The sequence below is a fragment of the Macaca mulatta genome, chromosome 4 (assembly GCF_049350105.2).
Source record: "Macaca mulatta isolate MMU2019108-1 chromosome 4, T2T-MMU8v2.0, whole genome shotgun sequence".
Lineage (NCBI taxonomy): Eukaryota > Metazoa > Chordata > Mammalia > Primates > Cercopithecidae > Macaca > Macaca mulatta.
The window spans coordinates 151,935,973-151,960,004 of NC_133409.1; the positions used below are offsets into that span (position 1 = coordinate 151,935,973).

Genomic DNA, 24,032 nt, shown 5'->3' on the forward strand with positions numbered 1-24,032 from the left:
CATGAAGGCTTCGGCCCAGGGACCGACTGCCCTGCAGCTGACTCCCTGCTGCTTTTGGGAAGTGGGGGTGAGGGGAAAAGACTCGGGGGAAGATAGCTTGGTGGGCAGAACTCCACTTGCCGAATTCTTCCTTTTTCAGGATTCATTGCCCGAAGGTGCACCTGGCTCTGGCCCCAGTCCTTACTCCCATGTGCCGGCTGCAGTGCCCTGGGCCCCTCGGAGGCTGGCAGGGCTGCTGGGAGGGTGAGGACAGGCATGGGAAGAGTGGAAAGTGGGGCCTGACCCAGCCAAGCTCCAGGAGGCCATTCCATAGAGGAGAGAGCCATGGACCAGGAGCCACGCAGGGAAGAAGGAAGGAAGGGTAGAGCCGAGCACCGCCCATACCTGGAATAATCTCAGGGAGAGGATGGTGTGGACAGACCCCAGGAAAGGGCTTCTCAGCTAGGGGCAACTCGTTATGCTGCAGTGGGGGCACCGAACAGAACCCCCTAGGGATTTTTTAAAAGTATACAGCACAGTCCTGTCCAGGGGAAACCCCAGTGTGTCCTCATCACAGCCATGTGAACTCTGCTGTTTGTTCATAAAAATGTGTTACATCCCTGGGGGAAAAAAAGGAGCTAACCCAATAGAGAGAAGAGTGGCTCAGGGGAGACAGTCACCTGTGAGGAATGAGGGCAGGACACACGGGCCCAGGCCGAGATTGCACAGGGTGTCGCATGAGTGGCTGTGTCAGAGCCAAGTGCACGTGCCCACTGCCACCTCCGCCAAGGCCATCAGTGAATCCCTCCAGCACCTACCGGGGCTTTGTACACAGGAGCTGTGCTGGAGTCGGGGGCACAGGGCAGGAAGCCAGACAGGGGGGCACCATGTCCCTGAGTAAGGTAGAAAGGGGAATCACAGCCTGGACACATTCATCTATTCCTTTATTTCTAAATATCACCAAGTGCCTGCCACAGCTATGTGCTGGGAACTCAGTGAACACACCTGTGCTTTGCCCACTGGCATGGAGCCCACGGTCCAGGGGTGATGGTTTCTGTTGCATTTCAAAGCCATTGGGGCGCTGCATAGATGGCTGGCTGCAGAGTCTATTTGAGAGGAAGGCAAGAAGTCAGGGCCATGGACCGTGGATTCCACCCTTGATCGTCTACTACAGGAAAGAAGCCACAGAAGTGAGGGGGCATTCCCAAGAGGAAGGCAAAAAAGTAGAGACTAAAACTGAGTCAAGAAGTGTAGCCAGTCCCATGGGAGCACCTGGGCTAAGGAGGGTCTGTCCCCACAGAGATGTTCGGAACGCCCAGTTGAGGATGTGCCCTCTCCTTCCATGTTCTCGGTCACCAGAGGATCCAGGTGAAGAGTGTGGATGACTCAGTCCACCCCTCCCCGCACAGGAAAAACAACTCAGAGGACATCCCCTACTGGGAGTGGGCCAGGAGCGTCGGCTTCCGCCCAGGGAGAGGAGGGTGGTGTTGTGGCTGCAGAGGTGAGTCCACAGGGAAGCGTGGGTGTCATGGAGAAAGAGAGAGGAGGAGAGGAAATGGCCTCTCGCTGGAGCTAAGCAGAGAGAACAAAGGAGGGGAGGAGCCCACAGGCCCTGGAGCCCCAGAGCAGCTCCGGGTGGTCCCCTTCCTTGTCTCCCCAGCACAAAATAAGCTGCTCTTCAGGGCTTTTTCTCTTCCTTGTTCTCACTCCGTTTTCCTTCTTCCAAGCCTAAGCCCTGGTCTACCAAGGACCCCTATGGGAAACACTTGTTCTAGAACTTCTGTCCTGACTCTCAGGCCCCCAGAGGAGGAAAGCTGTGAAGGAGGGACCTCTTGATCCAGTAACCCTTACTTAGGAATTCTTTTTTTTTTTTTTTTTTTTTTGAGACAGAGTCTCGCTCTGTCACCCAGGCTGGAGCGCGGTGGCATGAAATCAGCTCACTGCAGCCTCTGCCTCCCCGGTTCAAGCGATTCTCGTGCCTCAGCCTCCCGAGTAGCTGGGATTACAGGTGCTCGCCACCACACCTGACTAATTCTTGTATTTTTAGTAGAGATGGTTTTGCCATGTTGGCCAGGCTGGTCTCAAACTCCTGAGCTCAAGTGATCCACCTGCCTCGGCCTCCCAGAGCACTGGGATTACAGGCGTGAGTCACCATAGCTGGCCAGCTTTGAGAGTGGAAATCTCTCTAGAAAGATTCATATACATAAGGAATTTTGCACACATCCTTACAGGGCTTAGGGAACCTCTGAAGCCTGTCCGGGAACCTCCGCCACCCGTTTATAGCGCGGTGTCAGCTGCAGAGTAACAGGATCTATGTGGCCTGGAAGTCCAACAGGCCTGGGTTTGAATCTTTTTCGAACATTTTTGCTTGTTAGCAGCTGGTTTGGACAAATAATTTGAACTTAGTTTTCTCATCTGTGAAACAGGGGGAAAAAGCACTTACCCTGTAGGGCTGTTGTGAAGATTGAACAAGACAACACATGTTAAATCCCCAGGCACCGTGTCCGCCTGCAGCAGGCAGTCAGTACACGGTGGAGCTCGTGCCCCAAGCCTCCTCTTTATGGAGTCCCTCATGTTGCCCCAGCTGGCCTCGGATTCCTCCCACCTCCACCTCCTGGGTAGCTGGGACTACACCACGCCATGCTTCAGCCCGCTTTGTGATCATTCAAAGCCCTTTGGTTCCCTGCACCCTCTCACATTTACTGCAATTCCTGTAGAATCCAAATCCTTTTAACCCGGTGTTGTAGGTCATCTACAATCCCGATCCAAGCAGCCTGTCCCTTCTCCCACACCACTGTTCCTCCACATGCATGTCCCACACCAACCCACGCCATCCGCTGGTTCTAAACACACCTGAAGCACCGCAAGGCCCTGTGTCTGGCTGCCTGCTCTGTGCTTCTCTCATCATTCCTCAAGGCCTAGGGAAAGTCCTGCCACCTCCCTGAAGCCAAGTGCCTCTCCGCTTCTCCACTCTAGGCTGTGTGTCCCCAGTTGGATGGCAGCTCCTCAGGGCAAGGAACAATTCCTCTTCCTTCTCAGTGCAACTTCCAAAGCACAGCAGAGGAGCGTGCACTGGGGGCCAAGCCTGGCACAGAAAACACAGTAGCACAGGGCTGCTGGAGGGATGGAGGGGAGAGTGACCTGCCTGCTTCACAATACATGACTGGGAGCCCCACCTTTTGCCTATGGAAGGCACGTGCTTTGAGTTTGATTTTCTCAGGTGCGGGGTGTCTACGCCACCCACACTTTCTCACCTGGTCCAACGCACGGGCAGGGGCAGGGGCAGACTCTGTCGCTGTAGAACACAGCAGAACTGCCTGCACTACTGTGGACATCACCAAACTGGCAGCTTCACTGAAGGTGACCCTGGCCTGTGCGGGCACTCAGCTGATGCCCTTCTCTACCCTCCTAAGCCCCCTTAGCTTTAGGTCTTCACCGCCTGCGCTGAGAGGAAGATTAATGGTGAGCAGCAGAGTAAAATCCAGCACTGAAGACAGGGTTTCAGTAAAAAATAAAAAGCGCAGCAGATTGGAGTTTGAGGGCCCAGAGGTGGGCAGGACAGTAGAGGAACTGGGCAGCCCAGGGTGGCAGGATGGAGTAGACAGGAGTGGACAGGAGACAGTAGCTAGGAGGAGGGATGTGGCTGCACCACCAACCCACGTGGGCGGCTGGAACCTGGCAGGAGGCCGGGAGAGACTGTGCCTCCTCCAGCCTGGCTGTCTTGGCCAAGTTCTGACGGCAGCTGGGAGGAATGTGAGAACGAAAACAAGAAAAACTTTGCTACCTCTGGCTGGTCAGGGGAAGTTTGTGTTGGAAAAGAAGCCACAGGTTCTGCTGTTCCGCTGTTCCGCTGCCTTCTCCCCTCCCAACCTGGGGAATGGCCCAGCACCTTCTAGTCCATTCCTCCCTGACCTCTGTCACTCCCCTTGCTGCCCCAGAGCCCCCTGCCTGCTTGCCCAGGTCCTCCAGGGAGCCAAGCCTGAGAGTCTGGGGAGGCCCACAGGAGGAAATGATGTTTGGAAAGAGCAGCATCACCTAATTTATTTTTTATTTTTTGAGACGGAGTTTCCCTTTTGTCACCCAGGCTGGAGTGCAATGGTGCGATCTTGGCTCACTGCAACCTCCGCCTCCTGGGTTCAAGTGATTTTCCTGCCTCAGCCTCCTGAGTAGCCGGGATTACAGGTGCCTACCACCAAGCCTGGCTAATTTTTTTTTTGTATTTTTGGTAGAGACAGGGTTTCGTCATGTTGGCCAGGCTGATCTCCAACTCCTGGCCTCAAGTGATCCGCCCGCCTCGGCCTCCCATAGTGCTGGGATTACAAGCGCCACCGCGCCCGCCGAGCAGCATCACTTTAAATGGTATCTGTGTCTCACATTTGTGCCTGCAGCTCTACACAAGGCAGGAAGGGAGCAGAAGAGACTCTGCTAGCATTGGCTGGGCTGGAGACTCAGGAAAGGGAGCCTGGGGCCGTGGGGGTGAACCTGGCCTATTTGTTTCCCCCAGTGGAAGGATGAAGACAGGAGCACCTGCAGGGCTCCATTTGCTGGGCTTCCTACAGGGGGACTGCACCCCTTGTCCCATTTAACCTTTCTGATAATTTCCCATTTGCCGTTCACAAAAACCTTGCAAGCTAAGTGTTGTTTAAAATATCCCCATTTTACAGATGAGGAAATGGAAGTTCAGAAAGGTTTGAAGAGTCGCCCAAAGCCAAGAGGTTAGCTGGGACCTGAACCCACATCATCTTCATTCTGAAGCCAGTGTTTTTTGTTTTTCCCAAGGCATTAACCCCCTTCAGGGGACCCTGTCCTATCCCTTCCTCTCTCCTCGGCTCCCTCAGCCCCTCTTTCCTCCCACTCCCATTCTGAGTGTCACCAGCAAGTCAAGAGCAAGACTAGATGGTAGCCACTAGCTGCACGTGGCCAACCACATCATTACAATTAATTAAAATTAAAGCTCCAAATCTTTGGTGGTTAGACTAGCCCCATGTGGCTAGTGGCTACTGTGTCAGACAGCACAGACAGGAACATTTCCATCCTGCCGGTCTGGACTTAAAGGCCGGTCAGGAGGTAGAGGGAATGGGAGAGACCAGCCCAAGGGCTCCAGGGATGGACCTGCCGTTGTGAGGAGATGAGGTTTTGGAAGTGAGTTTGGGTGAGGGGAGCAGGGGTGTCCGAGGCCTGGCGGGGGAGAGGGCAGCTTGCTGAACTCCTAGGCACCTCCCTCCGATACTGATACTCCGGCAATACTAGGGAGCAATTAATTGGCTGGGGCAGGGCCGGGGCCAGAGCAGGAGGGAGGCCAGTGCAATGGAGGAGAAGCCACCACCCTCTCAGCAGACGGCAGGGCTCTGGTTCTCCTGGCCTCCTTTCATCCTTTGAGGACCCGGGAGCCTGCCTGACCCTCCTTGACCTGCCCAGAGTTGGCTGCTGCTTCCTACTCGCTCATCCAGCCCAGGGCCAGCAGATGGGCTATGGGGCCACCACCTTCCCAATTAGCCTTCTTAGCTTCTTGCTCACCCTTGAGGTCTGAGTTTCCAGCCATGGGGAGGGGCTGTGAGTGGCCTGTGAGTAACCAAGGCCCAGCTATGACAGAGGTCATCAGCCCAGGTCCCTCCCCTGGCTGAGCCCTGGCTCCCAGCACCCCCCCTACCCCCATCACCATGCCGTCCCCAGAGGCCCCCAGAAGGAACAGGTCAGGGATTGGTTTTGGGAATGTGGTGCCCCATTTCTGGGAAGGAGAAGGTTCCCCAGGTGATGGAACATGTAATAGGTGTATGGCTGGCCTAGTACTTGGGGAGTGGTGGGAGGGAGAGCCTGGGGGATGGGGGCAGAACTCATATTTGAAGGAGGAAAGTGGAGGTGGAGTGATGGGGTCCCAAGGAAGGAGCAGATTGGGGGCTGTGAATGGGACCTCACTGGGGTTGGGCAGGTGGGGCTGGAACAGGCACCCAAGTGTGGAAAAAAAAGCTGAAACGCCCATGTCTGTGAGTGGAGGGCAGATGGGGAGACAGGCCAAGCCAGGGTAGGCAGGAGAGTTAAGGAGCCAGGCAGCTGGGTCCCGTGGCAAGAGTGGCCGCCCCAGAGTGGGTGGCCGTAGGGCAGAGCGCCTGGTTCCGGGTTAGGCAATGAGGAGCCGGGGCCAGGCCTGTCAGGTGGCAGGATCGTTAGGGCCCCGTGGCCATGGGTACCCCACACTGCAGCCACTGCTGCTGCTGAGTAGGCAGATGCACCGGGCTGATTACCACGCTCCTCCCGGCCACACCAACTTCCCCCAGGGCACCCACCCCCTCCACCTCTCCTCCCCTCCCCACAGTGACTCCTGCCCAGGGAATGTCCAGCTCTGGCATAAAGGACCCGGGTGTCCTCGAGCTGCCGTCAGTCAGGAGGCTGTGCAGTCCGAGATGGGCTTGTCTCGGGCACCCTGGATGGGGCGTGTGGGCGGGCACGGGATGATGGCACTGCTGCTGGCTGGTCTGCTTCTGCCAGGTAGGAGGCTGGGGGCCCTGGGAACAGCAGGAAGGTGGGAGGGAGAGTCGAGGAGAGGACCCAGTGAAGGGGACGGGCAGGGGCTCTGGAATCTGCCTTTTGAGTCTGGGGGTTGCTCCTCACTGCCTTGTCACCTCAGGTAAGTTTCTTAAACTTCCTGAGCCTCAGTTTCTGAAATTCTGAAGTGGGGTTAATGACACCTATCTCTAGTCTGTGTGTCTCAAATTAAATAATGTATGTGACACATGCTTTGGAAATTCTAGAGGTTTATATAAATGGTGGTGGTGGTAATTTTTATTATGGGAGAACTACACGATAATGATTGGACATTTAATAGTGATATCATTTTTAGAGCTTTTAATATGCTAGACTCTGTTTTAAGCACATTTGGATTATATATTAGAACCTTTTTTTTTTTTTTTGTGAGATGGAGTCCCACTGTGTCTCCCAGGCTGGAGTGCAGTAGCGTAATCTCGGCTCACTGCAACTTCCACCTCCCACGTTCAAGCAACTCTCATGCCTCAGCCTCCCGAGTAGCTGGGACTACAGGCGCCCATCACCACATCTGGATAATTTTTTTTGTATTTTTAGTAGAAACAGGGTTTCACCATGTTGGTCAAGCTGGTCTAGAACTCCTGACTCAAGTGATCCACTCGCCTCGGTCTCCCGAGGTGCATGAACCACCATACCCGGCCTACATTAGCACTTTTGATCATTACAAGGATGGTATGAAAGGAGATTTGCTATTTCCACTCTACAGATGAGGACACTGAGGCATGAAGAGGTTAGGAAACTAGCTCAGGATCATGCATTAGAAAGCAGCAAAGCCAAGATTTCAACCCCAGGCCAGGTGACCCCTGGACCTGTGTTGTTGACCACCGGGTACTTACAGCACTTAAGGAATTTCTGCGACCTTCCCATGGTCTGGTAGGTGGTTGGTGTCTGAGGGAATAGAGAAAGAGAAAGGCAATGCTTGGTGAATTTTGCAGAGTACTGAAGGGAATTGGCACAGAAGGGGTTTGGTGTGGAGGTGCATGCAGAGAATTTCTTTCTGAGGAGAGAACAGGGACATCACAGAGGATGGAAGTCTGGTTGTTAGTGGAGGGGTCAGGATGAGTGGCAGCAATAAATCATAATATATAATGCTTTACACTTTCTAAAACATCTTCTGGCCGGGCACGATGGCTTGCGCCTGTAATCCCAACACTTCAGGAGGCCAAGGCAGGTGAATCACCTGAGGTCAGGAGTTCGAGACCAGCCTGGCCTATATGGTGAAACTCCATCTCTACAAAAAATACAAAAAATTAGCTGGGTGTGGTGGCGGGTGCCTGTGGTCCCAGCTACTTGGGAGGCTGAGGCAGGAGAATTGCTTGCACCCAGGAGGCAGAGGTTACAGTGAGCTGAGACCATGTTATTGCACTCCAGCCCAGGCAACAAGAGCCAAACTCCATCTAAAAAAAAAAAAAAAAAGAAAAAAAATCTTCCAGATGGATGCTCTCATTTAGTCTTCTTCATAGTTATGCTGTGAGAAGGCAAGACAAATTTGGCCCCTCTGAATGTATAAACTAAAGCTCAGAGAGGTTCAGTAACTTGCTATGTGGCTCTGTTTGTGTCACGTGGGACCTGGAGGGACCAGGGAATGCAGAAGAAATGCAGGTAAAAGAGTCATGGAGGAACCACGGGGTAAGTTGGGCCTGGGGTTTTGAGCAAAGGAAAGGAAAGATAAGGAAAGATGTGTTCCCACATCCCAAAGGGAAGTCAAGGCAGCAGAAGTCAGATGAAGGGCTGGATGGAGGCAGGTGTGCTCACAGAGGGAAGCTAATCATGGCCAGGAGTCTTTGAGGCTCTCAGGGTTTCGTCCTGGGCTGGGCCGGCGAGAGCAGGGCTGGCTCAGGGTGCGGTGTCCTGCCACACTGGTACCAGCAGGTTCTGAAGCAACAGATAGTGACCCCACATCCTGGCCCCCACCCAGCCTTACTGGCATGGCCAGTGCTGGGATGGGAAATAGGGTTTCCATTCCTGACCACAGCCTGGGCTCTCACGAAGAAGCTGGTGACCAAATCTTAGTCCTCGAGTGCCCCTTCCTTTATTTCAGCCCCTCTGCCCCCGGCTTTGTCTTTTTCCGGTGTCTCCTTCTATGTTTTTCTCCGCTTCTCAGCCCTCCATTGTTTTGCCTTTTGTCTTCTCCTTCCCTTTGGTCCCACTGTCTGGCCCAGGATTTTTCTCCTTAAGAATTTATGCCTGGACTTCTCAGAGCCACAGTTTCCCCAGTTCTCTGTCTCTTTAGGGTCCTTTCTTTTAGACCTACTTGTTCCTGCCATTTTTCCATTCCCTTTTCCTTTAAAAAATTTTTTAAATTAAAAAACAAAATACAGATGGGGTCTCACTATGTTGTCCAGGCTGCTCTTAAACTCTGGGCCTCATGCAATCCTCCCACCTCGGCCTCCCAAAGTGCTGGGATTACCAGCGTGAGCCACTGTGCCCAGCCCCCCCTTATCTTCAATGTATTCCTTTGAGGCCCCTCACTTTGGCACCTAATTTTCTATTTTTCTGGTTGGTGTTTGCCCACCCTTCCCAAACAACGAAACTGCTTTTATTCTGCCACCTCGATATCCTTTAGAGACAACAGCCAGTTCTTCCTCCTTTCTCCATCCCTAAACTCTCCCTGGGCTCCGCTTGGGAGAAACCTGAGAGGCCGATGACTGAGATAGAGGCCGATGACTGAGATAGGGCTGAAAGGTGAGGGAGGAAGCCAAGCCTCCCTGGCCCTTACTAACCACTGCTTTCCTCCACAGGGACCTTGGCTAAGAGCATTGGCACCTTCTCAGACCCCTGTAAGGACCCCACGCGTATCACCTCTCCTAATGACCCCTGCCTCACTGGGAAGGGTGGCTCCAGTGGCTTCAGTAGCTACAGTGGCTCCAGCGGTTCTGGCAGCTCCATTTCCAGTGCCAGTGGCTCTGGCGGTGGCTCCAGTGGATCCAGCGTTGCCCAGGGTGGTTCTGCAGGATCTTTTAAGCCAGGAACAGGGTATTCCCAGGTCAGCTACTCCTCCGGATCTGGCTCTAGTCTACAAGGTGCATCCAGTTCCTCCCAGCTGGGCGGCAGCGGCTCCCAGCCCGGCAGCAGCGGCTCCCAGCCCGGCAGCAGCGGCTCTCACTCAGGAAGCAGCGGCTCTAATACAGGAAGCAGTAGCTCTCACTTGGGAAGCAGCAGCTCTCATTCCAGCAGCAGCAGCACCTTTCAGTTCAGCAGCAGCAGCTCCCAAGTAGGGAGTGGCTCTGCTCTGCCAACCAGTGACAACGCTTACCGCGGAATACTAAACCCTTCCCAGCTTGGACAAAGCTCTTCCTTTTCCCAGACCAGTGGCCAAAGGGTCAGCTCCAACCAGCGTCCCTGTAGTTCAGACATCCCCGACTCTCCCTGCAGTGGAGGGCCCATCATCTCTCACTCGGGCCCCTACATCCCCAGCTCCCACTCTGTGTCAGGGGGTCAGAGGCCTGTGGTGGTGGTGGTGGAGCAGCACGGTTCTGGTGGCCCTGGAGTGGTTCAAGGTCTCCCCTGTAGCAACGGTGGCCTTCCAGGCAAGCCCTGTCCCCCAATCACCTCTGTAGACAAATCCTATGGTGGCTACGAGGTGGTGGGTGGCTCCTCTGACAGTTATCTGGTTCCAGGCATGACCTACAGTAAAGGGAAAATCTACCCTGTGGGCTACTTCACCAAAGATAACCCTGTGAAAGGCTCTCCAGGGGTCCCTTCCTTTGCAGCTGGGCCCCCCATCTCTGAGGGCAAATACTTCTCCAGCAACCCCATCATCCCCAGCCAGTCGGGAGCTTCCTCAGTCATTGCGTTCCAGCCAGTGGGGACTGGTGGGGTCCAGCTCTGTGGAGGCGGCTCCACAGGCTCCAAGGGACCCTGCTCTCCCTTCAGTTCTCGAGTCCACAGCAGTTCTAGCATTTCCAGCAGCTCCGGTTCACCCTACCATCCCTGCGGCAGCACTTCCCAGAGCCCCTGCTCCCCGCCAGGCACCGGCTCCTTCAGCAGCAGCTCCAGTTCCCAATCCAGTGGCAAAATCATCCTTCAGCCTTGTGGCAGCAAGTCCAGCTCTTCTGGTCACCCTTGCATGTCTGTCTCCTCCTTGACACTGACTGGGGACCCCGATGGCTCTCCCCATCCCGATCCCTCCGCTGGTGCCAAGCCCTGTGGCTCCGGCAGTGCTGGAAAGATCCCCTGCCGCTCCATCCGGGATATCCTAGCGCAAGTGAAGCCTCTGGGGCCCCAGCTAGCTGACCCTGAGGTTTTCCTACCCCAGGGAGAGTTACTGGACAGTCCATAAGTCTACTTTTGTGTGTGTGCATGCCTTGGGCACAAACAAGCACATACACTATATCCCATATGGGAGAAGTCCAGTGCCCAGGCACAGGGTCAGCTCAGTTTCCCTCCTCCTTCCCAAAAGAGTGGCTCTGCTTTCTCCACTACCCCAAGGTTGCAGACTCTCTCTTATCACCCCTTCCTCCTTCCTCTTCCCAAAATGGTAGATTCAAAGCTCCTCTTGATTCTCTCCTACTGTTTAAATTCCCATTCCACCGCAGTGTCCCTCAGCCAGATCACCACCCCTTACAATTCCCTCTGCTGTGTCTTTGAAATGGTCCATTGAGTAACACCCCCATCAGCCTCTCAACTGGGAAACCCCTGAAATGCTCCCAGAGCACCTCTGACGCCTGGAAAAGTTATACCTTCCTCTTCCCCTTTACCAAATAAAGCAAAGTCAAACCATCATCTGGAAACAGTGGCCACTTTTCAGTGACCTCTGGTCAACCCACCCAATATGCCACTGGGCTCTGGCTCCCAATTCCAGCCCACCCTCCATTACAGAGCTCACCACGCCCTCCTAGATCACCCTCCCCAACACACCCATTGCCTCTCGAGGCCCTTATCTCAGCTCCTTCCTGCGGCCACTTCCCTCAGTGCTCAGATGCTTCCCTGGGTGAGGGAGACACTGGGGCACCCTCAGAGGTTGGAGCAGGCTCCCTGTTGTCTCTGGATCCTGGACAGATGCTCAGTAAACTGTGGGGACTAGGTGCAGACTTTTTGCCTTCTTGGAGTCCTGGGTCTCCTCTGAGAGCCTGGCTGGTGCTCTTCCTACGCCTCTATAGGTCTCTGTCTCTCTCATTTTCCTTCAAAAGCTGGCCTGTATTTCTCTTCTACCTTCCAGCTCCTCCCACAGAGGAGGAAGACAATAAATATTTGTTGAACTGAAAGCAGAGATTGCCTGGCCTCCCAGATCCTTCCACCATTTCCGTCCTCTCTCATTGCTCCAGGAAATCCATTCTCTTCCCATTCCTCATTCACCATGGGGTCCTCCTTCTCCTTATTTAGGGCTCTCAGTGTTTCCTCTCCCTCCCCTCCCCACCCAAACTCCTTTTCTTCCACCATTAGCATGCCTCACCTTCTAGACGCCATCCTCTCTGGGAGTCATGAGTCTCGATTTCCTGGGTTTCTGGGACACCTGGAAGCTTGGGAAGGCTGGGACACAACAACTCCAACCAGATTCCTGTCAGCTGAGTAGGAGCCCAGGTGGGCGTTGTTCCTGGAGCTGGGGGTGGAGAGAGTAAAGGACTGAGAGGATGGGAGTGGGGCAGGGAGTGCAGCCAAGCAGGGTGACTCACTGGCCTAGATCAAGAGGCAGAACAGAGCTGCCAGTGGTCTCTCCGTCTTCACACTCGCTGCTCTGCTGGGGTCCAGAGTGACAGTGTGAGCGACATGGATCTCAGTTGAGGGCTGAGAGGGCAGCGTGCCCCAGTGGGGAAGAGGAGTCACCTCCACTGGAGAAGAGAGAGAAAGTGGAGTGGCGGTGGGGTCCATGTGACTTAAGTCCTGAGACAGGCAGGGAGCGGCTGAGGCAGACGGAGTTCCCGCATCCCAAGGAGGGCAGAGGGGATCGTGCTTGTCCCTGTAGGAGCCCCACCCCCACCCCAGGCCACCTCTCGGAGCCTCTGCTGGCTGCAAAGGAATTCACCCCTACCCTAGCACTTAACCCATTCCTTCCTATCAGGATGGTGCTGTCTGGTCCTGAATTTAGAACTGTTGAAAGTCCAAGTCTGGAATCAGCAGAAATGTATTACATTGACCAGAAAGGGGCTGAATCACCCTTGGTCCAGCATCTGGCCCCTGATCTGCAGCCAATGGCAGGAATTGAGGTCCTCAGATGCTTCATGGATGGGAATTGCAGGGAGGGAAGCCCTCGGATGCGGTGATTCCTCGAGTCTTCTGCTGTGCTCCAAATTAAAAGCTTGTGTAAAACTCATGCATGTCATCCAAAAAGGCCTCTGGGCTCCTCCCACTGCCAGTTCTGGAGAGAAGCTCTTTGCTCCTCCAGTGGTTAAGCCAGCAGGGGCTGGGGAGGAGGACACAGCAGTAGAATCAGCCAACAGCTCATGTTTAGACCTTGGGCAGCCGGGGAAGCCTACTCCTGGGGCCTCCGGGAAGCCATAGAGAGAACAAAGGCATTGTATTTTTATAATAAAAATAAAACGTATTTAAAAGTCAACAAACAGTCAATGAGTCTCTACATTCCCCACCCAGCTTCAACAAGGATCAAGTCCTGGCCATTTGACAGCAGCATTTAAAGGCCTGCTCTACTGTTACTGGGAAATAGCCACTTTCTCCCAGTGTTTCTTACACTATGTGGCACATCTGACCACCTGTGGCAGGCAGAATGATGTCTCCAACCCCAACACCATCAAAGATGTCCACATCCTAATACCTGGAATGTGGGAATTAGGTTACATGGCAAAGGGAAATTAAGATTCCAGATGGGATTAAGGTTGCTAGTCAGCTGACCTTAAAGACATTACCATGGATTATCCAGGTGGGTCCAGTGTAGTCACCAGGTCCCTTAGTGTGGACATGGGAGGCAGAAGAGGAGGTCTGAGTGACACAGTGTAAGAACTGGCTGATTTTGGCTTTAGAGATGGAGGAAGGGGACCATGAGCCAAAGAACACAAGTAACCTCTAGAAGGTGAAAAGGGGGGGAAAGGGATTCTCCCCTAAAGCCCCCAGAAAGAATCACAGCCCTGCTGACACCTTTATTTTAATCCACTGAGACCTGTTTTGGACCTCTGGTCTCCAAAACTGTAAAGTCATAAATCCATGTTGTTGTAAGCCATTCGGTTCATGGTAATTTGTCGCTGCAGCAGCAGGAATTAGCCAGCTTCTCATAAGGATGGCATCCAGGCCCATTTCCCTAGCTAGATCCAGAGTCCCATCTAGGAGCAGCTCCTCAGATGGGGCCACTTCCGCACCCCAGAACCTCCTGCAGGTTGGGGCCAAGGTGAAGGAGATATGAGGATGCATGAGAAAGGGGTGCTGGGAGGGAACAATCCAGATCCCAAAGAGAAACCAGTGTTTCTGTTGCTGAGAGAGGCAATTAACAGAGTGGGACCCCAGGGTGGAGGTCCTTGTGTGTAGGGAAGCAGGGCTGGGGAGGTTGGCAACCAGGGATGAGCTGTGAGCCAGGACACCTGGGCCAAGAAGGGGCAGGGAGGTCAAGGAAAGGAGCCAGGGCGGGGGACACCCAGCTTCCTCTGGGACACTCATTCAAGTGGCACCTGTTGCCACAGACCGCATTAGAAATGAGGGTGGAATGTGGAGGTTTATTGTCTCCACAACCACTAGCCCAGCCTGTTTCTGCCGTCCCCCACCCCACTACCAGGATAAAGGGCTGGCTGTCTTGGGGCTGAGGGAGATTCGGGTGCTGAGCAGGATGCGGGGCCGCGTGGCAGGGAGCTGCGCTCCCCTGGGCCTGCTTCTGGTCTGTCTTCGTCTCCCAGGTACGGAGGCCGTGATGCCCTTGGGCAGGAGAGACTGGAGGTCCCCCAGGAAACAGGAATTAAGGAAAGGGGTAAAGGCAGGAGGGTACACATTTAGGTCCCTGAGGGAAAAGGAAGAATAGGCACAGGGGAAGCAAAGGGAACCGGAATCGGGGAAGGGAAACCATTGGCTGCTTTATCTTCCCTTTCCCTCAGGCCTCTTTGCCCGGAGCATTGGTGCTGTGGAGGAGAAAGTTTCCCAAAACCTGGGGACCAACTTGCCTCAGCTTGGACAACCTTCCCTGACTGGCCCCCCTAACTCTGAACATCCTCAGCCTGCTCTGGACCCGAGGTCTAACGATTTGGCAAGGGCTCCTCTGAAGCTCAGCATGCCCCCATCAGACGGCTTCCCACCCACAGGAGGCTCTGCAGTGCAGAGGTGGCCTCTGTCTGGGAGGCTGCCTGCCGTGTACTCCTGGCCCCCTGAGGATCCTTGGCTGATGATGGCTGCTGCGGCTGCGGACCGCCTGGGGGAAGCGCTGCCTGAAGAACTCTCTTACCTCTCCAGTGCTGCGGCCCTCGCTCCAGGCAGTGGCCCTTTGCCTGGAGAGTCTTCTCCTGACGCCACAGACCTCTCACCCGAGGCTTCACACCTCCACCAGGACTCGGAGTCCAGACGACTGCCCCGTTCTAATCCACTGGGACCCGGGGGAAAAATCCTTTCCCAACGCCCTCCCTGGTCTCTCATCCACAGGGTTCTGCCTGATCACCCCTGGGGGACCCTGAATCCCAGTGTGTCCTGGGGAGGTGGAGGCCCTGGGACTGGTTGGGGAACGAGGCCCATGTCACACCCTGGGGGAATCTGGGGTATCAATAATCAACCCCCAGGTACCAGCTGGGGAAATATTAATCGGTATCCAGGAGGCAGCTGGGGGAATATTAATCGGTATCCAGGAGGCAGCTGGGGGAATATTCATCTATACCCAGGTATCAATAACCCATTTCCTCCCGGAGTTCTCCGCCCTCCTGGCTCTTCTTGGAACATCCCAGCTGGCTTCCCTAATCCTCCAAGCCCTGGGTTGCAGTGGGGCTAGAGCACATAGAGGGAAACCCAACATTGGGAGTTAGAGTCCTGCTCCCGCCCCTTGCTGTGTGGGCTCAATCCAGGCCCTGTCAGCATGTTTCCAGCCCTATCCCCACTTTTCAATGCCTCCCTTGCTCATCTCCAATAAAATAAAAGCACTTATGGAATTTGCTTCTTCTTGGTGTCTTTGTTTCTGGGCATAAGCTGAAGTGAGTCTGTTCACTCCTGTTTTCTAGCCATCTCCACGGCCCTCTAGGGGCCCCTGCAGACGCTCTTTTGCTATACCCATCCTTTGCAAAGGATCAACGCCCAAGTGCTTGAGGGTGGAGCCTCACCCTGGCCAGGTGGGAGAGTCTCAGCCAGGTGGGAGAGCTGTTCCAGAATTGTGTTGGAATCTGAAAGGGGGAGGAGGGACAGCAGGACTAATTAAGACGGCACCTGCAGCAGGGGGATGGCGGCTCCAGGGCCAGGTGGACAGGATTCCTCACAATTCACAGACACAGGAAGCCAAACGTCACAAAGTCTATGCTTCACTTGTCTTTTCTTCCCCGGAAAGTCAAGCTTCTTAGAAGTGGAGGATACATTGATCTCCTCCCTTACATGCATCACTTGGCACATTGTGTCCCAGAGAACCACAGACTTTGAACATTTGCTGAGTAAATAGCAGACCTTGATAAAGGAAAAGAGAAAAGGGAGAAAGAAAAGGGAGAAAAAACCTTGGAGCCAACAGTTCCACCTGGGGTGGCATTTGATGCTTTCATGCCCAAGCTATGACACGCTCTCAGCCTTTGGTCACTGTATTGTCTCTCCTGCCCTCCCTTTGGTTTTCCCAGGAGCTCAGCATCCTCACACAGGAGTTGGAGTGAGGGCAGCCAAGGGTCAGTCTACAAAAGCACAGAAGAATTAGCAGGTGCGGTTGGAGGTGATTTGGTTCTGGATTCGCTCTCCCCTGTGCCGCGCCTGCAGTGGTCCAGGTGTATGTACTCTCCATTCAGCCAGGTCCCTGGGAATTGAGCAGCTTGTGGGAGGGGAGAAGGGAGTAGGAAAAACACCAGAACTCAAGGGATAGGGAGCTGCCTGCCTGCTTGAGTGGGAGAGGGGCGTTTCCAGAGAAGATGCCCAGTCCCAGCGTCTGCCATAAGGCTCCATCCTACACTGAGAAGTCCTCCCTGGAACACCTTCCGCAGAGGAAGTCCTTCCGCAGAGGAAGTCCTTCCGCAGAGCCCACCTTCCACAGAGCCCACCTTCCGCAGAGCCCACCTTCCGCAGAGCCCACCTTCCGCAGAGCCCACCTTCCGCAGAGCCCACCTTCCGCATCACCAAGCACACGCCCTTCTTCATCACCTCAACCTCTTCACCTGATTCTTTTCCCATCTCGGACTTTCTTGGTTTCTCCCTGCCCTAGGGTGAGGGGTTCCGTGCCTGTTTTCAGCACGTGCCTCTTCCACCAGCCCAAGGTCATTCTCTCAAGCCTGGAGTCTCATTTCTCTCTGTTCCTCCTCCTGGTTGCCTCTTCTCCATAGTCATTCCTATTCACACATTTAAATTTGGTGTCAACAGTCCCCTGGTCTGTTCCCCAGACTCACTAGAGCATAAGCACCATGAGGACAGGGGCTTTGTCTCTTTAACTCACTGCTGCACCCCCCAGCACCAAGAACAGGGTCTGGACCAGGGCAGGCACTCAGTAGGCACTGAGGAATGCTTGATCCTCTCTCTCTGTCCCTGCCCCTCTCTTATCCTCTCTCTACTTCCACTCAATTCCTGAGCCACACGGCTACACTCGGAGTCTAATCTACACTTGTGCTGTGGCCCTCCCAGAGCCTCACTGACATTTTTCACCAACCTCATGAAGTCCTTCTCAACATTAAAATGCTCTGTGCGTTTTATCGTTTGACCTTCATTACTCTCCGTGAGGAAGGTATTATAAGATTTTTGCGGCCGGGCACGGTGGCTCACGCCTGTAATCCCAGCACTTTGGGAGGTCGAGGCAGGTAGATCACCTGAGGAGTTTGAGACCAGCCTAGTCCAACACAGGGAACATGGTAAAACCTCATCTCTACTAAAAATACAAAAATTAGCCAGACGTGGTGCCAGGTGCCTGTAGTCCCAGCTATTTGGGAGGCTGAGGCAGGAGAATCGCTTGAACCCAGGAGTTGGAGGTTGTAGTGAGCCGAGATCGTGCCACTGCACTCCGGCCTGGGTGGCAGAGTGAGGCTGTCTCAAAAAAAAAAAAAAAAAAAAAAAAAGATTTTTGCAGATGGAGGAACTGAGATTTAGAGGGATTAAGCAACTCACACAGGGTTACAAGTGACAGAGGCGGTGACTCCAACCTCATTTTTTCTCATTATCTGTCCAGGGAGTATTCAAGTACAATATGCAATTAACAGAAATAACAACAAACTTTTATTATATTTACATATAGGCCAGGTCCCGGACAAGGCGCTTCCACACACACCCTTCCAGCAAATCCTCACAACCACCCCATTGGGTGGGCACTGCTAGGCCCACTGCTCAGGGAAGACACTGAGGTGCAGAGAGGATGGGGAGCCGAGGCTCACACACAGGCAGCACTGAACCAGGGCAGTGAAGTCCATCTGACGCTTGGTGCTGGTGGCTCAGGGAAGATGGGCTGCAACATGGAGAGTCCCGGAGGGATGTGGCCAGTCCCCTCAGGGTGGTCTTTGGCTTAAGGTTAGTTGTTGCTTAAAAAGTGGTGGAACTGGGCATGGTGGCTCACGTCTGTAATTTCAGTACTTTGGGAGGCTGAGGCAGGAGGATTCCTTGAGCCCAGGAGTTCTAGAGCAGCCTGGGCAACATAGGGAGACCTCATCTCTACAAATAGTAATTTAAAAATTAGCTTGTGTACTTAAAAAAACAAATTAAGAGTAGGCCAGGTATGGTGGCTCACACCTGTAATCCCAGTACTTTGGGAGGCCAAGGCAGGCGGAGACCTGCCTGGTCAATGCGGTGAAACCCCATCTCTACTAAAAATACAAAAATTAGCCAGGCATGGTGCTGCATGCCTGTAATTCCAGCTAGAGGAGAGGTTGAGGCATGAGAATTGCTTGAACCTGGGAGATGGAGGTTGCCGTGAGCCAAGATTGTGCCACTGCACTCCAGCCTGGGCAACAGGGTGAGACTCTGTCTCAAAAAAAAAAAAAAAATCATAAGAGCAAAAAAAAAAAAAAAAAAATGTTAGCTTGGCATGGTGTTGTGCCTGTGGTCCCAGCTACTCTTGGGAAGCTGAGGTGGGAGGATCACCTTGAGCCTGGGAGGTCGAGGCTGCAGTGAGCCATGATCATTCCACCGCACGCCAGCGTGGGTGACAGGGCAAGACTCTAAAAAAAAAAAAGAAAGAAAGGCGGCTCACACCTGTAATCCCAGCACTTTGGGAGGCTGAGGAGGGTGGACCACCTGAGGTTAGGAGTTCAAGACCAGCCTGGCCAACATGTTGCAACTCCATCTCTACTAAAAATAAAAAATTAGCCAGGTGTGGTGGTGGGCGCCTGTAATCCCAGCTACTCAGGAGGCTAAGGTAGGAGAATTGCTTGAACCCGGAAGACAGAGATTGCAGTGAGCTGAGATCGCGCCATTGCACTCCAGCCTGGGTGACAAGAGGGAAACTCCATCTCAGAACAACAACAACAAAAACCCAAAAACCAAACAACAACTACAACAAAAAGAGAGGGAATGTTTTCAGTAATCTGCGATACAAGAAAGGTCCTAATGTTTGCAACAGGGACTACTGCTGGCGTACTGATTTTTACATTTTTATTAGTGGTTAATTGGTGGAAGTGGTGGCTGGAGTAGCAGGAGTCGTTCATTTCTCCTATCTTAGAAGGGCACTTAACCAGAAGTTAGGAAACCGAGGTTCCCCTTCTGCCACACAACTTTCTGTGCCAGGTCACCTTAGGCAAGTCATTGACCTCTGTGGACCTGTGTTTTCTCATCTGTAACATGGGATGAAAGCAGACGTCCAGCCTTCCTCACAGGGTTGTTAGGAAGTTTAGGTAAGATAACGATAAGGTGCCTTAGAGACTGAAAACCCTGAGCCATCGTAAGGGATAGATCCTAATGCAGTGCATTGTCCCAGTGAGGTGGTTCACACAATAATTCTTAATCCCACAGAGGAGGGCTGGTCTGGTGCAGTGGCTGTCGTTGACATCACAGTCGATTGATAAGGTTGATGTGATGCTTTGCACTGGGAATTACACTCGAAAGAATGACTCCAAGTTCAAGAGGAAGAGTTGAGTGGCTTCTCATTTAAATATTTCATCCCGCAAACAAACTGCATTCACTCAGCCATGTGTCAGTAAAAAAAGACATTTTTCATGTACACACACACTGTTGGGTGATGATGATAATAATAATAACTTCCTTTATGTATTTACCATGAATTAAATGTTACAGGGTTACTTCAATTCTTAGGATTCTATGATGTGCTTACTCTTTTTTTTGTTTGTTTCTATAGGGATCTCGTTTGCTGCCCAGGTTGTCTTGAACTCTTGGCCTCAAGTGATCCTCCTGCCTTGGTCTTCCAAAGTGCTGGGATTACAGGTGTGAGCCACCATGACCAGCCTAAGTGAATTAATGTTTGATTCTAGATAATCTCCAGCTAGACAAGCCCCACTGTGGAAAGGTGGTAGCAACAAGTTGTGAAATAATTTTGAGACCATTTAGCTCTTCTTGGCCTCAGGATGGCAGTTGTGACTGATGGAGCAGGTTTTTTTTTTTTTCTTTCTTTCTGTTTTTTTTGTTTTGAGATGGAGTCTCGCTCTGTTGCCAGGCTGGAGTGCAGTGACGTGATTTCAGCTTACTGCAACCTCCGACTCCCTGGTTCAAGAGATTCCCCTGCCTCAGCCTCCCGAGTAGATGGGATTACAGGCGTGCGCTACCACGCCCAGCTAATTTTTGTATTTTTAGTAGAGACGGGGTTTCACCATGTTGGCCAGGATGGTCTGGATCTCCTGACCTGGTGATCCACCTGCCTCAGCCTCCCAGATCCCTCGGCCTGGGATTACAGGCGTGAGCCCCTGTGCCTGGACAGAGGGTGGTTTCTTTAGCACCTCTTCCTCTGTCCCTCCTTTCTCTGAATCCTGTGCTTAAATCACTCCCTGGCTACTCAGGACCATAATCCCTCTTGCCTCACGTAGTCAAAACCCACTTCTCTTGAGTCTCTGTGTCCACTGTGACATTGTCATATGATGAATTCAGGAGAACTAACTCTGTTAGTGATTACTAGGTGCAAAGATGATGAGTCTAGGAAGACAAAATCTATCTAATATGTTAGTGGCCCCTTAAACATCTGTCACCAGCCTTCAAGCTCAGGTGCCCCTCTGTTTTCCTGGGACACCGTCTCAGTATCTAAAGGATGTTAAGGCATTTCTACTTAATGTAATTTTGTTTCTCTTATGAATTTATTAAGCAAACAGCATTTAAGCATTAAATAATATTCTTCTATTTATATACTATGTACACAACTAATATGTATACATTTATGGATTTAATAATCCAAACTGATTTAAACATTAAATATTGATTTTAGATTTAAACTCATTTAAGCATTTAATTAAAATCTTGCATTTAGCTGGGCACAGTGGCTCATACCTGTAATCCCAGCACTTTAGGAGGCCGAGGAGGATAGATCACCTGAGGTCAGGAGTTCAAGACCAGCCTGACCAACATGGTGTAACCTTGTCTTTACTAAAAATACAAAAATTAGCTGGGCGTGGTGGCAAGTGCCTATAATCCCAGCTACTCAGGAGGCTGAGGCAGGAGAATCACTTGAACCCAGGAAGCGGAGGTTGCAGTGAGCCGAAATCATGCCATTGTACTCAAGCCTGGGCGACAAGAGCAAGACTCCGTCTTAAAAAAAAAAATTGCATTTAATGTATAGGATTCTCTTAAATGTCTGAAACCCCCTAAGAAGCAAACAAATGCATTTTTTTTTTTTTCAGATGGGGTTTCGCTCTTGTTGCCCGGGCTGGAGTGCAATGGCGCAATCTCAGCTCACTGCAACCTCTGCCTGCTGGGTTCAAGCAATTCTCCTGCCTCAGCCTCCCGAGTAGCTGAGATTACAGGTGTGCACTACCAGACCCAGCTAATTTTTTATTTTTAATAGAGACAGGGTTTCACCATGTTGGTCAGGCTGGTTTCGAACTCCTGACGTCAGTTGATCCATCCGCCTTGGCCTCCCAAACTGCTGGGATTACAGATGTGAGCCACTGAACCCGGCCTACAAATGCAATTATTATTATTATTATTTTATTTTTATTTTTTGGAGACACAGTTTTCCTCTATCACCCAGGCTGTAGTGGAGTGGCACTATCGGGGCTCACTGCAGCCTCAATCTCCTGAGCTCAAGGAGTCCTCCCTCCTCAGCCTTCCAAGTAACTGGGACAACAGGCCGTGCACTGCACCTGGCTAACTTTTTAATTTTTATAGAGATGGGGTCTCACTATGTTGCTCAGAGTGATCTCGAACTCCTGGCCTCAAATGATCCTCCTACCTCAGCCTCCCAAAGTGCTGGGATTATAGGCATGAGCCACTGTGCCCAGCCTGGAACACCAATTTTTTTTTTTTTTTGAGATGGAGTCTTACTCTGTCACCCAGGCTGGAGTGCAAGGGCATGATCTTGGCTCACTGCAACCTCCGCCTCCCAGGTTCAGGTGATTCTCCTGCCTCAGCCTTCCCAGTAGCTGAGACTACAGGCGTGCGCCACCGCACCTGGCTGATTTCTTTGGTATTTTTAGTAGAGACAGGGTTTCACCATATTGGCCAGGCTAGTCTTGAACTCCTGACCTCGTGATCCGCCCACCTCGGCCTTCCAAAGTACTGAGATTACAGGCGTGAGCCACCGCGCCCGACCTCGGAACACTAACTTTTAACAACTATCTGCACACAGAAAAGCATCATCACAAGAACCAAAAATCAGGTGAGCAATCACAGTAACTGGATTTAACTTCGCATCACTAAAAGAGACATGGAGGAGGGCAGGAGAGACAGTCTTGAATTGTGATGCCCCCTTCCGTCCTCCCTGGCAGTGTCCCTGCAGCATGGAAAGAGAATCTTTGCACTTTGGGGAGGGAGGGCACAGGAGTGGGGGTACTTGACATTGAAATCACTGCTGCCCTGTCATAGCAGAGAGCAAACCATGCTGGGCTCAGCCAGCACCTGCACATGGAGGAAGCATCTGGACCAGCCCTAGCCAGAGGGAAATCGCCTGTCCAGTGGTTGGAATTTGAGTTTCTCAGCAAGCCTCACCACCGTGGGCCAAAGTGCTCTAGTGTCCTAGGTAAACTTGAAAGGCAGTCTAGGCTGGACACGGTGACTTGGACCCGTAATCCCAGCACTTGGGGAAGCTGAGGCAGGAGGGACACTTGAGCCCAGGAGTCTGAGACCAGCCTGGGCAACATAAAGAGGCCATATCTCTACAAAAGACAAAAAAGGAAAGGCAGTCTAGGACACAAGGACTGGAGTTCCTAGACAACTCCCAGTGCTGGGCTGGACTTACAGCCAATGGACTAGGGTCGCACTTGACCTAGGGAGATACCAGCCGGTATGGCTAAGGGAGGGCTTGTGCCACCCCTTCTCCAATCCCAGGCAGTGCAGCTCCTAGCAACGAAAGTGACTCCTTCCTTCTGCTTAAGGGTTGGCGAGCAACGGGTAAAGAGGACTTGGTCTTGCATCTTGGATACCAGCACAGCCACAGTAGGACAGGGCACTGAGCAGAGTCATGAGGCCCCCATTCCAGGTCCTAACTCCCAGATGACATTTTTAGACACACCTGGGCCAAAAGGGAAGCTGCTGCCTTGAAGAGAAGGGCCCAGTACTTGCAGGATCCATCACCTGCTGACTAAAGAGCCCTTGGGCCCTGAATAACTAGCAGCAATAACCAGGTAGCACACTGTGGGCCTTGGGTGAGACTCTGAGATGTGCTGGCTTCAGGAGTGACCCAGCACATTCCCAGCTATGGTGGCTAAGGTGAAAGACTCCTGCGGTTCCAGAAAAGCAGAGGGAAAAGTAAAGGGGACTTTGTCTTGTACCTTAGGCACCAGCTCAGCCATGGTAGGGTAGAGAAACAAGCAGTCTCTTGAAGTCCCCTAGGTGTAGACTTTGTCCTGGACCTGCCCCTCTGGCTCAGGGCAGGTCCAGAGGGGAGCCTGCTGCCCTGAAAGGTAAGTCTTAGGCTTGGCAACATTCACCACAAGCTGATGGAAGAGCCTTTGGGCTTTAATTTTAATTTTTTTTTTTTTTTTTTTTTTGAGACGGAGTCTCGCTCTGCCGCCCAGGCTGGAGTGCAGTGGCCGGATCTCAGCTCACTGCAAGCTCCGCCTCCCGGGTTCACGCCATTCTCCTGCCTCAGCCTCCCGAGTAGTTGGGACTACAGGCGCCCGCCACCGCGCCCGGCTAGTTTTTTGTATTTTTTAGTAGAGACGGGGTTTCACCGTGTTAGCCAGGATGGTCTCGATCTCCTGACCTCGTGATCCGCCCGTCTCGGCCTCCCAAAGTGCTGGGATTACAGGCTTGAGCCACCGCGCCCGGCCTTAATTTTAATTTTTATTTTTTTTGAGACAGAGTCTTGCTGTCACCCACACTGGAGTGCAGTGGTGCCATCTAGGCTCACTGCAACCTCCATCTCCTGGGTTCAAGAGGTTCTCCTGCTTCAGCCT

General features: G+C 52.7%; 2 protein-coding genes and 1 long non-coding RNA gene across 5 annotated transcripts; 2 read left to right on the forward strand and 1 right to left on the reverse strand.

Annotated features, from left to right (window-relative positions):
• Positions 1-906: 906 nt before the first annotated feature.
• LOC144340502 (uncharacterized) lies at positions 907-12,037 on the reverse strand. Its single transcript, XR_013416685.1, has 4 exons — positions 11,915-12,037; positions 7,356-7,407; positions 2,833-3,064; positions 907-1,147 (listed from the first exon to the last, which is right to left on the reverse strand). It is a non-coding gene; the product is annotated as an uncharacterized LOC144340502 (long non-coding RNA).
• On the forward strand, positions 1,052-11,721 carry CDSN (corneodesmosin). 3 transcript variants are annotated; one of them, XM_077998845.1, is made up of 3 exons: positions 1,052-1,480; positions 4,644-4,694; positions 9,261-11,721. In XM_077998845.1, exons 2-3 carry the CDS (start codon positions 4,652-4,654, stop codon positions 10,799-10,801), a joined length of 1,584 nt encoding a protein of 527 aa, XP_077854971.1. In that variant the 5' UTR covers positions 1,052-1,480; positions 4,644-4,651; the 3' UTR covers positions 10,802-11,721.
• Positions 12,038-14,210: 2,173 nt separating the features above from the next.
• Positions 14,211-15,525, forward strand: C4H6orf15 (chromosome 4 C6orf15 homolog). Its single transcript, NM_001114961.1, is given in 2 exon segments — positions 14,211-14,297; positions 14,493-15,525. Coding segments are annotated over 2 exon segments (945 nt in total). The 5' UTR covers positions 14,211-14,230; the 3' UTR covers positions 15,371-15,525.
• Positions 15,526-24,032: the final 8,507 nt, after the last annotated feature.